Source organism: Platalea leucorodia, assembly GCF_965183815.1.
Source record: "Platalea leucorodia genome assembly, chromosome: 3".
Classification (NCBI taxonomy): domain Eukaryota; kingdom Metazoa; phylum Chordata; class Aves; order Pelecaniformes; family Threskiornithidae; genus Platalea; species Platalea leucorodia.
In genome coordinates this window covers 68,144,585-68,159,845 of record NC_138825.1, presented here as the reverse complement: position 1 = coordinate 68,159,845, position 15,261 = coordinate 68,144,585, and the positions used below count along the sequence as shown (strand labels likewise).

Here is a 15,261-nt window from a genome sequence, read left to right as displayed (position 1 = left end):
ATTACAGCAGTAAACACAGAGGAAACAGTGCATTGAAATACTGTGCCTATTTTGATCCATTTTTATTTTCAGACACACAAAGGTATGTGCACTTAATTATATATAAACTGAGAAAAATATAAGCATGGAAACCTGCACGTACACAGATCATGTAGTATATGATCAGAGCTTTTTCCCCAATAACTAAAAAAAAAAAAAAAAATTAAAGTTTATATAGGACACTATGATGAGACACGCTACTGAGATCTACTTTTACTGCAGTTCAAGTTCAAGTTCTGGCTCAAAACCTTTTTCAGCCAGATCACTTTCCTGAACTGACTTACTGGCAAGCTCCAAGAGCTCCAGCATCAGTGCAGAAAGGGATGAGGGCGAAGCCGAGACTGTGGCAGCTCTGCCGGAGCCTGGCTGAAGCAGCTGTGGGCCTGTACCCGGGGACAGCACGACTCTGAGCACAGAGCAGGGTGGCTGCTTTTTTTTTTTTTTTCTCCTGCTGCTGAATTTACTTTTGCTTCTCTCCGAAACAGAGGGCTGGGAGAGCCAGAGAGCACTGGTGCTGCACATCTCTACTACTCCGATGCAAACAAATAAGATCTTAGACCATTTCAGATACAAAAAGCCTTAGTGTCCCAGATTGCACCTCAGATCTTTACTTATCAAAGAATGTGTTTTAACAGCAAATTGTTTGCTGCTTTTTCTTTTTTTTTTTTCCAGGGAAAACATCTTTTCTCTTTCAATAAGGACATAACCAAAAGCTATTTTCTCCAACACAGTGTACTTGGAAAGTTTTCTTCCCCACCACCCCCTCCTTCATTTTTCATTTTTGCACTTTTTTTTTTTTTTCCAATGGCCTTTCTTGTTATGAGAAAAATACGTTCCTGGAATGTTTCAGCTCAAGGCTCTCAAAAACAATTACTTAGGTATTTGATTTGATCTGCTGGTTCTTCCTTTCTGGGTATTCGGGCTTTATGAATCTCCAGTTTGGTCAAAGGTTAAAGCGAACCTTTTCCAAGTCACACTCCGGAGCCCCACGAGGCCCATACACATCCATCCCGGGTTTTAAGGAAAAGGAGTAAATTCACTATTAGCTGCGCACAACGGCAGTAACTTGATGTGTTATCTAAGGAAGAGAATTCAGAGAGGGAAAGTTGCTGATTCATGCTTATGTTGGGCAAGTAGGATGGAGGGGTGGAATGATGAGGGAGGAAGAAAAAAAATGAGTCACCTTTAAATTGGTGAAAATTTGGCACTGTTTAAGGGAAAACAAGAAGGAGAACAGAAGTTCAAATATACCATTTCAGTAGCAAGGTGTCTTCAATAATTTCGAAGCACTTCATAAGCACAAGCAAGCAGAGTTATAACCTCTAAGGCACCTCATCTTTTGAACCATGAGAAATTACCATATCTGTGATCCACACAAAAAACCAAAAAAACACCCCAAAACACAAACCACCCATGAAGTATATGGAGGGACAAAACATATGTTTTCTGAGTTGTTCTGGCTGCTAACTGGGCTTCTCAGGGGAGTGAAAGTTGGAAAGGCTAATCTGTCAGAGTTATCTGACTCCGAGGAGTGAGCGATAGGGAAGACTTCCAGCTGGCTGTCTCCATCGGGCCTTTCTGACCCATGATCAACTGAAGGCGGTGCTTCACGGGTTTGCCGCTATGCTCCTACTGCTCTAGTCCTGCCTTTGATATAGCAAAACCCAGCTCAATTTCATTTTGTGTGCTTCGTGTGCTCTACTTGGCAAGTCTCTGAAATCAAACTCATCTTCCTCAATGAATGCAGTATATGTTTGCTCAATTTAAACAAGTTACTAGTTAAAGACATGGAGTACAAATCATTCCTACTGCTATGATACCCTTTCACTAAATGCAATGCAGTAACTGCTAGATTTGTGTTCCTTTTTTAATGTTGCGGCATATTTGTCCAGTAATACATTTTGCATATCGAATTTTTTCTGATCTCATTCTATCTATTAAAAAAATCTCTTTAAAATTTTAAGTTTATCACATGCCTATATGCAACTGTTACTCAAGGTTTCTCAGCTGCACTCTCTATTAAAAGAAAAATCAAACAGATTGAAGTAACTGATTATAGTTCATTTCAAAGTATAACGCTTGCCAAAAAATAGATATTTCAAAGTTCTGATTATAGATCATTTCGAAGTACGTTTCCCAAAAGTATATACTTTACAGTTCTGAAAATATACAGAAATACACATTTTTAAAAAATAAAGTTTTAAAGGGCATATTTAGAAACCATTCTAAAGGAGTGTTAGTGCTTAACATTTATGTATAAACTAAAGTATACAAAGAAAGGTACACATACAACTAAGGTGATTTTTAAATTCTTATTAAGTGGCAAAATTTAGTTTTTTAAGGAGCAACTGTGAAACTTTGCCATCTTTCTACTTAACCGGTGGTCTTAACAATAAGTAACCCCATCCCCACACCACAAAGCAAAGCGGTTGTTATGGGGGGATGGTAGTATTCGTTTCTTCTTTTTTCTTGTTTTTTAGTGAGAAGGGCTATTTTCTGGTTTTAGTCATCTCTTAGATTCTAACATACGTACTACTCACAATTACACACAGATAAAAGTTGAAGTCCCTCCTGTTACGGAGACAGAGAAAAAGGAGACGTGACAGTCCTTTTATGTTGCCCCATTAAATATGCTGCTGAGTAAAACTGATGGGCACACAGAAGTACAGCCACAACCCTCCAGCCACTTGCTTGGACAAAGAATTAGTTGTAATTTATATGATAAAATAATCCTCAAAATTTATGACAGCTGTGTTACATCTGTGTTTTACTAGATCTCAACACCAATTATCTGCATTTAATGACAATAAATTTTGATACAGAGGAGATGATTTACAAGGAGAGAAGGCCCACAATGCCTTAAAGACCAACCTTCCTCCACTGTCCACACCAGTTGTTCTAATTTTTAATCCAAGCTTTTTAACATTACAAAATTGATTACAAGTTTCTCCATTTAACAGAGATAAAACTGTATTTAAACTAAATATTTTACATGCAGAAGAAAAAAAGGCTTAGGAATGTAAATATTTCACCTCCAGAAAGCAGCTCGTCCTCTAGCCAAACAGACTTGCATGAGTTGGCCTTACCTGGAGCCATAACTTGTTATTCACTGCATCTCTCCCCGTAGCAATGCATTGAAATGTAGCGTTCTGCCCCGCATTGACCTCTACATCCCCCAGCCTCAAGAAATGTGGAGATTTATCTGCAGAGGAGGAAAACAAAAATTACAAATAACGTTTATTGCTAAAAAAGGTGCCAGCAACGCTACTGTCTCCCTGAAGATGCATATTGTAACAACCTTTGGCTAAAAAACAGAAACAGAAGAGAGAAAATTATTTTTTTCATCTCTGTTCAAGAAGAAAGAGTGCTTTCAGTCCTCTCCCTTCTCCCCTGGTGATTCTACTAACTTCATGTTACACATGAGTTATAAGAATGTCTTTTAAAAATCAAAGCCAAGAGAAGGAGATCAAATGCCAAAGTGTCAGCAGCACTTTACAAAAATTATCCCAAAGACTTTCAATTGTATGAAACCCATCATACTGAGAAAAAAACAATTAGCAGGATACTGATCAGGCAAATAGAGATACTATTCAGATTATTTGCAGTGTAACTCAGAGCTCTGTTGTTTTATTAAATGAAATCATTTGTGCCACTGAACACAGTATTTCAGGAGCTGACAAATCTATTTCCCACACTGACAAAGCCCCTAGGAAAGCTCAGTGGCACAACCACCTGAAGGATTTATTAGACATAAGAAAGCCAACAGACACATTTGAGGAATGGGTACATTACACAGTGCTCACCCATCCCTTTCTCAAGAACTACTAACAAAAACAGTAGCTGAACTGTTATTTCTTTGTGCTTACTAAAAAAAACCAACACACCGGAAAAAACAGCAAATTGGAACAAACAGGCTTTAAACATCAGTAACAAAAAAGAGCTTATCTGAATACTGTATCATGCTGATAATCTGCCATCATGGCTGTAACCAAGTGCCTTTTGTTTTGGCACTTAAAAAAAAACACACACACAAAGGAAAAAAAAAAAAAAAAAAAAAAGCCAGAAGAAAAAAAATGAAAGTCAGATACTGAATCTGAGCAGAGCTTTGCTGAGTACAGACATCAGATAGCTGGGCTGGCTGAAATGTAAAGAGGTAACTCGCTCAAATATCCTGTAAGTTTGGTAGCCCCTGAGAGCTATGGTCTTACCAGGTTTGGGGTAGAACAAAACAAAATGTCAGGTTGCCATTGCAACTTTATTTGGCATTGTTTTGCAAATTTGGGGGAGGGGGTTGTTGTATCTTGATCATTTCAGAAAGCAATTAAATTATCAGCCATAAGGTACCTCACTATGAAATCACATTTTAGAAAGGGGATATCTAGGAGAAGATCAGAAGAATTAAACAGAACCAAATTACCAAAATAATGGGAGAACAAGTGACAGAAATGCACAGTAATAATTTCTTCGTCACAACTTTTTATTTGTAGAATATTCTCATTATTGCAACTTGTGTTTGCACATGTGTAATTCTTCCCCAGGATTAAGCAGGGAAAGGCAAACATAAAAGCCTGAAGTCTGTCCACAAAAACAAAATAACAAAATCCAATTCTTCAGTAGTTCAATGGCCAGAAGCCTTTTTTATTTAAAAAAAAAAAAAAAAAAAAAAAAATCTATTGTGTCCATTTGGGGGGAAAAAAAAAAGAAAAAAAAAGGAAAAGAACAAGGGCATGAAATCCGATAAACCTCCCACATGCATCTGCCAATTCAGTTTTCTTTAATCAGTGAGTATACACATTAACATCAAAACCCATTTCGATTATGCACACCAACTATGGTATGGCTAAAAAGACACTGAATAATTTCTCCTTTTGTATTCCTGTATACTTTACTTCTGGCAGACAAAAGATTATACCCAGGTAAATCACTACTGCAAGACTACATTTTCCCTTGGAACCTGCAACAAAAATACTGTTGAAAGAACGAAGCACATCAGTGATCAAGTGATGAAAACTCAGCAGTCTACAGCAATATCAAATATGTCCTGAAAAGACAGAGAAAAATGCAGCTCTTAATCATTACTTACCACAAGGGTAACTCAGAACCTGGATGTCATCAATGGCAATGTAGCCATTTCTCCCATCTGAGACTTCAGCTTCAAATATTACCTGTCAAAATGAAAGAAAAAATGTTTACAACACTCATTTCCACAGAATTCCCACAGTGGCAAGCGTGTAGATATAAGACACATTGCCTTTTTCATTTAGTTGAAGTTCCTACAAGGTTTGACGACTGAATGGAATATTTATTACTCAATGTATTGCAGTTCCATACCATTCATATACATGACTTCCTTTGGATTTGCTGCTTATGGCACACCAGAAAAGCATGTTTATTACCTCAATTAATGGCATACGGCTTTCACTCTGCTAAATGTATAAACATGATTCAATTCTGAAAAAATGCCATTACTTTCAGACAGGTTCGACATCACAGTGCACAACTGATCAACCAATTTTAACAAAATTTATATTCTTGTCGGGGGTCACAATATAGTCCACAGTCTCCCGTAACCTTCTGCAGTGTAACTGCACAGGAAAACAGGCAGCAGCACAGAAATAGTGCAGCACTCCCCAGTGGCAACGAAAAGAACAGCTGTAGCATGAGATTTATGCAGTAGTCGTTAACTTCATTCTTCATTCTTGCAAGGCAATGGGGAAATTGCTGTGCGCGAAAGAAAAGAGATTGTCTTCACATCCAACTTCTTGTCCCACCCCAAACGGCAGTAACAACAAAGAATTGCTCTTGGGCGGCCCCAGAGCACAAAGCTGTCTTTTACTTCAGATGCAGCAAAACAACGCCAACTGACCAGAACAAATTTATTGTCAAGATTCATGCCTCCTTGTATGGATGAATAAAAGAAAAAAAGTAGAATATGGTGAAAGTAAAAGGAAAATAATTAGATGGGAGGGAAAAAAAAAAAAAAAAAAAAACAACCAATGAAGCATGAATGTCTAAACTAAAAGGAAGATATGAGAGAGGGAAGCACACCACTAACGACTGAATGAAGTGATATGATATGAACTTGCAGTCGTGATTGCCCAAAATAAGTATCTGTCGGGGTGTTCTGCACAAGACAGGCTTAGAGCAAGCGAGTCAGCTGCTCTATGCATAATCTTTTCAAGCAGTTTACATCTCTCATTCTTGGGGACAACGTAAGGGAGCAGCAAACGCAATGGATTAACAACCCAACGTACCCTGCAGGTGAGCGGGAGAATGCTGTCCCCATCAAGCACCTTTCTCAGGTCTTCTTACTGGGGGATCAACATGGCACCTTGCTAGGAAGTAATGACTGCTGCACTCTTCAGCCTCAAGGGCGTCCTGCGAGCAAGCAGCTCCCATCTACCTCCAGAGCTCCTTTTGGACCTTTCATTCACAAAACCTACCTTCTTTGGCAACATACTTGGCATTTATGCAACTTGGCTCTGAACACTGCATCAGGAACACTTCTGTGTGCTTATGCTCCACTCGCTACATTTCCTCACCCTTACATCCTACCCAGACATGAAGTGCAATTTATCTTCCCACCAAAGGAGGCAGGGACCACAGGTGGCTTGTTTATACTCAGAACTAATTCCACAACCTTAAAAGGGCAAAAATAAGGAAAACTTCCAAGGAAAGGTGGATATGGGCACATTCATGATGTGGTTCACAGGATCCTCCAACTTGTGCTTTGACTGCAGAAAGACAAAACCTGTGGGGGACGTATACTTTGACAGCACCGGGCTACAATCCCTCTTCCAACTTCTCCAGAAGTTCTTGCTGAGGTTCTAGCTGCACTTCTCTCTGCTTTCTTTTTGGTTTTTTTTTTGTTTGTTTGGTTTTTTGTTTTGGTTTTGTTTTGTTTTGTTTTTTTCTTTTAATTTTATTTGCACCTCAATGCAATTAAGTTGCAGAAACCAGTTCATTCTCTGCCTCCTCCTCCTGCCTTGGCCAAGAAGAGCTTGATGGAATGGATTTTAGTATCTGGGGATCCTACTTTCACACCTTTGTCCAGTGACCTCTCTGACCAGTGCACTATTTGACAGTGTCCATCAGCTCCTCAGGCATCTTCAGAGAGCTGGCACTTGTTCCCAGTAAGGAACATCAACATGAATATGTTCAATTCTTTAATAACTTGGATTACTCCTTGGTTTTTTTCTTTTTTTAAATGGTTGTATGGTGCAGAAGACAAACAACTCAATAAGAAATAAACATCATATTTAAAGCCCTCCTGACAGACCAATTTCTTTACAACACAATACAGTTCCATCACATACACAAACTCCAAAAGCACTTTGTTTCTCAAAGTCCAGTTAAGAAATTTGAGCATCAGTGTTAAGAACTAGACTAAATTTGCACCTCACTCTGAACTGGGTTGTTATTAATTCATTTGGAAGTAACTTAGATCCAGTTCCCAGGGAAGCTTGGCCTCACGTAAGTGTGTCCTTCTCCTGTACGTTAATACCTTCCTACACTGGGGGCAGATGGAAGAAAGTTACCTTTCTTGGGACAGAGGTGGGAATGAATTTGTTTTTTCTACCTCTTCCAGATTAATTTAATATATCCCTACCCTCCAAGAGTAGGAAGGTATCAAAAAAAAAGAGAAGCTCACAGAAAAGAGTAAGATTAAAACATGGAGATCCATGAGAACAAAAAAGTAACCAACACAACAAAACAGAAAACATGAAGAAATAGAGAAATGCAAGAAGCCTACAAAATGTTATAGGGAGTAATGTTTATGAGGTAAGTAAAGGAAAAATAAAGTGATTAAAAAGACAGAGATATTAGAGAGCTGAGGTTTCATATATACAGTGCTACATTATTTTTTATTTACATTCATAATTGGTATAAATACAGCTATGAAACATTCATAACTATAGACACTGTATAGCAAAAGATGCAGCTCAGTTAAAAAAAAATTCTTATCAGGCTTTAATTTGATAACACCTGTTCACATTTAAAATGGGAAATGGAAAAAGGGAATTGCATATATAGACGAAAACAGCAATTTAAAATGCTGACAAGTCAGACCAGAACCTGAGGCAGTTCTTTTCCTCACATATGCACACACTACTTGAGAAAAAACAGACTATTCCTGTCACCAGAAAAGGTTTATCCTAATAAGACACCAGTGCTTTGGGAGCGAATCCTGCACTTAGTCTGCACTGCTGTTCAGTGTACAGTCCTAGAAAGAATGGCTTAAAGACTTTCATTTTAGCTGAAAAATAATTCAGATTATCACTCTAGCCAGAAAACATTAGTTGCCTGTGCAACTATGAATGTCTTTCCACTTACTACAATTTAATTGCATGCTCATCTAGCGCACTTCTGAGAGCTGCTCGCTTCCTTTAATGGAGAGGAGAGACTATTTTCGGGGGGATGAATCGGGCTTGCAGAGAGCAGGGCTGTGGAGAGAGCTATCCTGTCTCGCTTGTACCACCGTCACCGCAATGAATGAGAATGGGAAATGCTGAACAGCTCAGGTAATTCAAATGCTGCTCGAGGGAATTACATTTGATCCCTGAATTTTCTACACAGTTCCAAGGTGATACTCAAATAGTTACTTACTTCTCCAAATAAAATGGCATGTCCTTGTTTATGAAGTGCCTGCATTCAGATGCAAATGAAGATACAGTGTCAGAACTCCCTGAACTAGACACGCTCCTACATAGGTAGCCATCCCTAATGCATCTCTTCTCCATATATTGGTCCATTTTCCTCCTAAGACCATGCAAACTTTTAGCGAACACAGTATCATTTGGGAAAATCCATGGGTTTACTACTCACAGTATTAAAAGCCATTTCCATTTGTTTGTTTTGTACCTGGTTTCCTTTAATGACCCAAATCAGTGACAAACTGATCCCAATCATCCTGCTACATTATTCACAACTTTGTAGATCTCTATTATACGTCCCCAAGTAATTTTGTCTCAAATTTGAAGAGTCCCAGATTATTCAGTCAATCTCGTACAGAAATCATTGCCTTCTCTTTGATTATCCTCCTCATTCTTCTCTAAAGCTCTTTCTAACTGCGCTATATTCTTTGAAGATGACGAGAGCAGAGCTGGCACACAGTAATCAAGATGTGGGTGAGTCATAATTTATACAACAGTGTAATATCATTATCTAATTTATACTGAATTTCCTTAACCATTCTTAACACTTCATTTGCTTTTTTTGACCATCACTGGGCTCTAAGCTGACATTTTTATGAACCCCTACGATCTTGCTGCAGAGTGCCAATGGCAAGCTCTGAGTCCATCGTTCCGTATGTGAAATAAGGATTTTATGCAGTGTGCATTATTTTATATCTCTTTATCTACACTAAAATGTGCCTGCCATTTTATTGCCCAATCACTCACAGTTGGTGATAGTCTGATGGTCCTTTTACAGGTTCTCACAATCACAGTGTCCTTGCTATTCCACATATTGTCCTTGCTATTCCTTGCGTTCACCTACAAACTTTTGACTCCGCACTGTTCTCTGGCCCACACTCTGGTCCCTTATGAACTTGTTGAAAGGCACAAATCTCTACAGGATGCCTTGGTGACTACTTCTGGGCATATTGACAATTTATTCCTACCTTCTCTTTTTCCTCTTAAACAATTATCTATCTACGCAAGTATCTTTCTTCTCATAGAATGGCAGCTTAGCTTCACTACAAGCTTTTGTAGAAGGACGTGGTCAAAAACCTTTTGGAAACCTAACTAACCTGTATCAATCAGATCACCCTTATCTATACACTTGCTGACCCCTAGAAAGGGCTCCAAGGTTGAAAATTAAGTGTATGACGTGCAACATACAGCAAAAAAGAGAAAAAAAAATTCTACTTGTTTTGTGTCAGGCACTGCAAAATAGCACATACTTGTTTTTGCATCCAAGCTCTAAAATGCAGATGATGACAATCACTCTTCACCTAATATTATTCCAGAAATAAATGTTTGTGAACAACTTAAATACTCAACAGTATTTGAATGCAATGGAAAATGTAGTCATTATTACAGCAGAGACTCCTAAAGGGATTTAGTTGCTGAAGTGCAATGCTTAAGAAATACTCAAACCTTCCCGTTCCTACACAGCCGTAACATTGCATCCTGTAATCACCATGAAGACTAAGCCTGCACTTGCAGGAATATACAAAATATACATCTTAAGGACTGGCCTCACCGAATTTTTAACTCCTGTCAGGATCCAAAAATTTACGTATTGTCATTATTAGCTCATTTGAGGCACTGATCAAAATAAGCATTCCCAAAACATACCTAGTCAATTAAGTACAAAATGCAGTCAGGAAAGAGGGAGAACAACTTTGTAGCCCAAAGCTTAACCTTAGAACATAATTCTCCCTAGGTTTTGTAAAAGCTGTTTTCTTGTAAACTATACACCACCATCACCAAGCCGGGTTTTTTCAGTACAGTTTGAGACCTTCCTTGTCCTTCCTCCGCTTGACTGGTTCTGACTACTCGCAGTACTGAAGAAGGTGAGACTCTCCCACAGTTCTGACAGCAGTCCTGTCAGACCACCACATACATGAAGCAAACGTCCATACATCAATTAGATAAATGTGTGCATTAAAAGGTTTAGTCACAACAGAAATGTAGTGTTTCATTGACTATATTTTCCTGATAGTCTCTAATACGCATCATTAGAGAGAGCTGAAAAGGAATTTGAGATGGAACTGGGGGGCGGGGAGGAGAGAAATAGTTACATCTTGTAGTTTCCACAGAGCATTCAACTTGCAACACACTTTTGTTCAGCTATAGGAAGGCTTCTACTAGCTTAATTATCTGAAATCAAACTTGTAAATAGATCAATTCTAATGCTTGGTGGAAAGGTGTATTAGACAGCTGTAAGCAAACAGAAGGTATCAGATCTGTGATAAATCACAGTAAAAAAAAAAAAAAAAAACACAAACAAAAAAACCCCACAAAACCAACCCACACCCCAAAAAACAACAAAACAAACCCCCCCAAAAACCCACCAACAACAAAAAACCTTCAAGTACAGTCCAGAATTACTCGAAACTTTGTGCTCTTTCCTCGCTGCCTCCCTGTTCCCCTATGCATAATTCTGACGGTGTGCATTTTGATCTATTTTTGGCACCTCCCACATCATTTCTATTCAACTTGTGAATAAAACAAATGAAGAATAAATTACTTAGAACCAAAAGAGCATCACCAGATGAGTTATATTAACCTCACCAGATATACAGCCTTAAAGTCTTTCATAAGAATATAAAAAGAAAACATTTGAATATGATTTTTTTCTACTTCATACACATCTCCCTCACTGATTAATTTTAATTTTTGTAAAAGCACAGTAGAGTGACTCCAGATATATGTGAACCTAGTACTTATACTAGAGTTGGTTAAGATTAAACAGCACATAAGAGCAAGTTTGTTTTGTAGTAAAATAACTTTCTGCAGATGAAAAGCCATGAACAGCAAGACCAGTTATACATAAGATAAAATGCTAACGAATCCTATTCACTGACAAGCTTCTAGTTCCATCCAATGTTTTTGCAGTTAAAGGCATTTGAAAATACTAAAGCAAAGTTTAATTACCAAGAAGCTAAAAATTAATATAAACATGAAAACAGCACCATGTTACAAAAGAAATACTTAATGGAAGCTAGCTGAAAGAAAGGGACAACTAAACAAATTTTTACCTAACATATAACAATGTTGTTGACATAATAAAAAGCATTTCCCTTGTGAAAGTTATAGATAATTTTGCTGAAGTAATTTAGAAATCATGAAAACTAATTACTTCCATTTGAATGCTTAAGTAATGCTGTGAGGCTGCCTTTGCTGCTGACAGGGCCCAGGAGAATTTCCAGCACAGCAAATCAAACACTTGAGTGAAAACTTTGGGATCCCAATTCTGCCAAGTCAGCTAACACCCTATTACTTCTTTTTTCCTCAATAAAACACCTTCTGAAAACCAAAGGAGTTAAGGCTATCTTCTCATTAGCATTCTTAGCAGAACTGGTCAGCTCACAGATTATTCGACCATCTCAGAGTCACCCACAGGGAACCTTGACATACACACCTCCTCTCATCCCCAAATTTGTACTTAAGGTCGACTCAACATGGGGAAGTCTGTACTCCCAAGATTCATCTCACTTCACGCTCTCTGGTGAGGAACCACCCAGAAAACATGCCTATCGAGGGTCCCAAAGGGTGATCCTTCAGAGAATCTAGTAGTTGTAAATGAGCTAGCTCCACCACTCAATCCCAGAGGGGAAGGAAAGAAGGAGGGGAAAAAAAAAAAAAAAAAAAGCCCCAAGTCTAAAATTGTCTCTTTACATGTAAGCAAGAACTCTAGGTGAGCTTTAGGTGAGCTACACAATTTAAAAATGAGGAGAGTTAGTTTACCTCCACAAACAACATATATGCTGCAGGAAAACACATAATAACACGAATAAACCCTTGGAACACGAATAAACCCTTGGAAGGGCTTGTATGACACAGTTATCTGATGCAGGGGAAGCTAGAGACCAGACTCAGTGATCCTGGAGACCCCTGTGTTAGGAACACCAGGAAAAAACTCACATCCTTGCACTTATCTGTGCTTACTTCTTTTAAGTTGCTTATGCCAAATGTTTCTAGGCTCATGCCTAGAAAATGTCTGGATGAAGCATCAGACACAGAAGAGTTACAGCTGCTCTGGCTTTAGGGCAGCAGTAGTTTATCATCTGGGAATACTTACAGTCTTACAAAAACCCACCCTGCTCTTGACTGACTGAAGAAGTTGAAGAAAAAACATCCTTACATAGTCTGTAAACACAAGATCTTCAACAAACCAAAACATTTGTTTAAGGGTGAAAGTTCTAAAATGATTGAGATTTAAAAATAATAATAACACTGCATGCAAAAGCATGACTTTTAACCATGGGAAGCAAAAGCCTTGATAGCATTGTAAATCATGACATTTGAAGGGTGAAACTGGGACAGTAGCAGTAAGAGACAAGCTGAGAATCAATATGAAATACTTAATACTTTGCTTATTTTTTTGATAAATCAAAACTTTAAGAAAATACTTTCCAGGTGGACAGAAGCAGTCCTTTTGAACATGGGTAGCTAGAAATGTAGCAGTACAAGTCTGGCATGATGCCACCATGCTTTTCTAAACCTAGAGCAGAGGTCAGTCCTTTTTGACTGTCAGTGACCCTTGGGAATTCCCTACCATGTGGGGAATTTTTTTTCTTAAAATATGCTCCATCTCAAACCATATGTATTCCCAGTCAAATTACTGACACATTTGAACACACTCAGTAATCATAACCATTATCCCTTGAAGCAATATCTGCATGAATACTGTATAGATAAATAAAATTCTCAGTTTCCCAACCACAGGATCTTTTCCATATTCAATTAAAAAAAAAAAAAAAAAAAAAAAAAAAAAAAACCAAAAACACAACTTCATAGAATTAGTCTATGAAGAACTGCAAAAAACAGGCCAACCAGACAGACTGAAACCAGCCAACAAAATTCATAGATTCATGTTGCATCCTACACAATGCTTTCTAGAACAACTTTTTCCAGTCCATATCAGAGAAAAATTATCTAAAATTGCTTATTTTCAGAACAGCAACCAAAACAATTTAAAGCACCTATGCAAAAAGTCAAATCCAGATGCATGCATTTGCTTGCTCCAGACCAAGGTGCTATTCAAAACCACTTTTTAATTCTAGCAATCACCAGTCAAGGTGCTGACAGGTACCTTGCTTCCTTTCCTCTCCCTTTATCTTTTCAGCTCCTCCATAATAAAACTCACCTAACTGAAGCTATCACCCTCTGCCACTCCTTCCAAAGTGTTCATACTCAGCCTGCTTGAAGAACAGCAGAATTCAGTGGCCAAAGACATCCAGTTATCCTAAATTATGACAGTTGCTAGCATCAGGAAGGAAGCAAACACCAAAAAAAAGGCAAAAATGCGCTGTATCTCCTACTCTGTGTCACCATGAACCGAGTGCAGAATAACGCCAGCACATCTTAACTCAGGAAAGTTAGGACAAAATACGTTCTAATACAAGTGGAGAGCAGTTTAATAGATACAGTTTAACAGATATTTAATAAACACAGATCACATACTGCCAAGGGAAGAAAAAAATAATAAATGAAAAAGCAGCTCACTCAAAGCAATGGACAGGTTATGTCAAACAGTACTGCAGAGATATTCATTGCATCAGCACCTGCCTACATTAATACTGAAACTAGCATTGTTTGTGTAGGAAATTATTCTGACATGTTCTCTCCAAAATGTACTTCAAGATACAACAGCAATATTCTATCCGCAAATTCTGTATATCTTCTTATTTTATCCACTGTATTTTTGCATTCATCACAACATGTTGGTGCTGGACAAACACAGAAAATGACAGCCATCTGTACAAACAGCTTATGTCTAATGACACAGGAGGTACGACATCAAACATTTCCTTTCTTTCAGTCTTGTCTTGCACAACATCCACTAAGCTGAACTGAATCTGGCAGAGTTGAATCTGGCAAGGAATGCCAAGGGCAACAAGAAGGACTTCTGTAAGTATGTAAGTAGCAAAAGGAAGCCTAGGGAAAATGTTGGCCTGCTGCAGAATGGGACAAGGGCCCTGGTGACACAGGACACAGACAAGACTTAAGTACTGATTGCCTTCATCACCTCTTTGCTAGTAAGATCGACCTTCTGAAATCCAAGGACCCAGAGATCAAGAGGGAAGTCTGGAGCAAGGAAGAAGTGCCTGAGGACCAGTATATGCTGGGGGCCACCCATCTGGAAAGCAGCTTGGCAGAGAAGGACCTGGGGGTCCTGGTGAACACCAAGTTGAATATAAGCCAGCAACATGCCCCTGTGGCAAAGGTGACTAACGGTAATCTGGGCTGCATAAGACAAAGTGGTGCCAGTGGGTTGAGGGAGGTGATCCTTCCCCTCTACTCAGCACTGGTGAGGCCACACCTGGAGAGCTGGGTCCAGATCTGGGCTCCTATGTACAAAAGAGATGGACATACTGGAGAGAGTCCAGTGAAAAGCCAAAGTGATGAAGAGAATGGAACATCCCTTACATGAGGAAAGGCTGAGAGAGCTGGGACTGCTCAGCCTGGAGAACAGAAGGCTCGGCGGAGATCTCATCAATGTGTATAAATACCTGAAGGGAGGGTGCAAAGAGGACAGAGCCAGGCTCTT

At 38.7% G+C, this 15,261-nt stretch overlaps 1 protein-coding gene across 2 annotated transcripts in view; it reads right to left on the bottom strand.

Moving 5' to 3' along the window:
* PTPRK (protein tyrosine phosphatase receptor type K) overlaps window positions 1–15,261 on the bottom strand; it is a gene marked incomplete at both ends in the record, with an annotated part of 415,598 nt that overhangs the window by 222,004 nt on the left and 178,333 nt on the right. For both annotated transcript variants that reach the window (XM_082305949.1, XM_082305950.1), the window contains 2 exons: window positions 3,126–3,241; window positions 5,123–5,204. In XM_082305949.1, coding sequence (XP_082162075.1) covers window positions 3,126–3,241; window positions 5,123–5,204 — 198 coding nt within the window. The remainder of the gene's footprint in view (window positions 1–3,125; window positions 3,242–5,122; window positions 5,205–15,261) is intronic.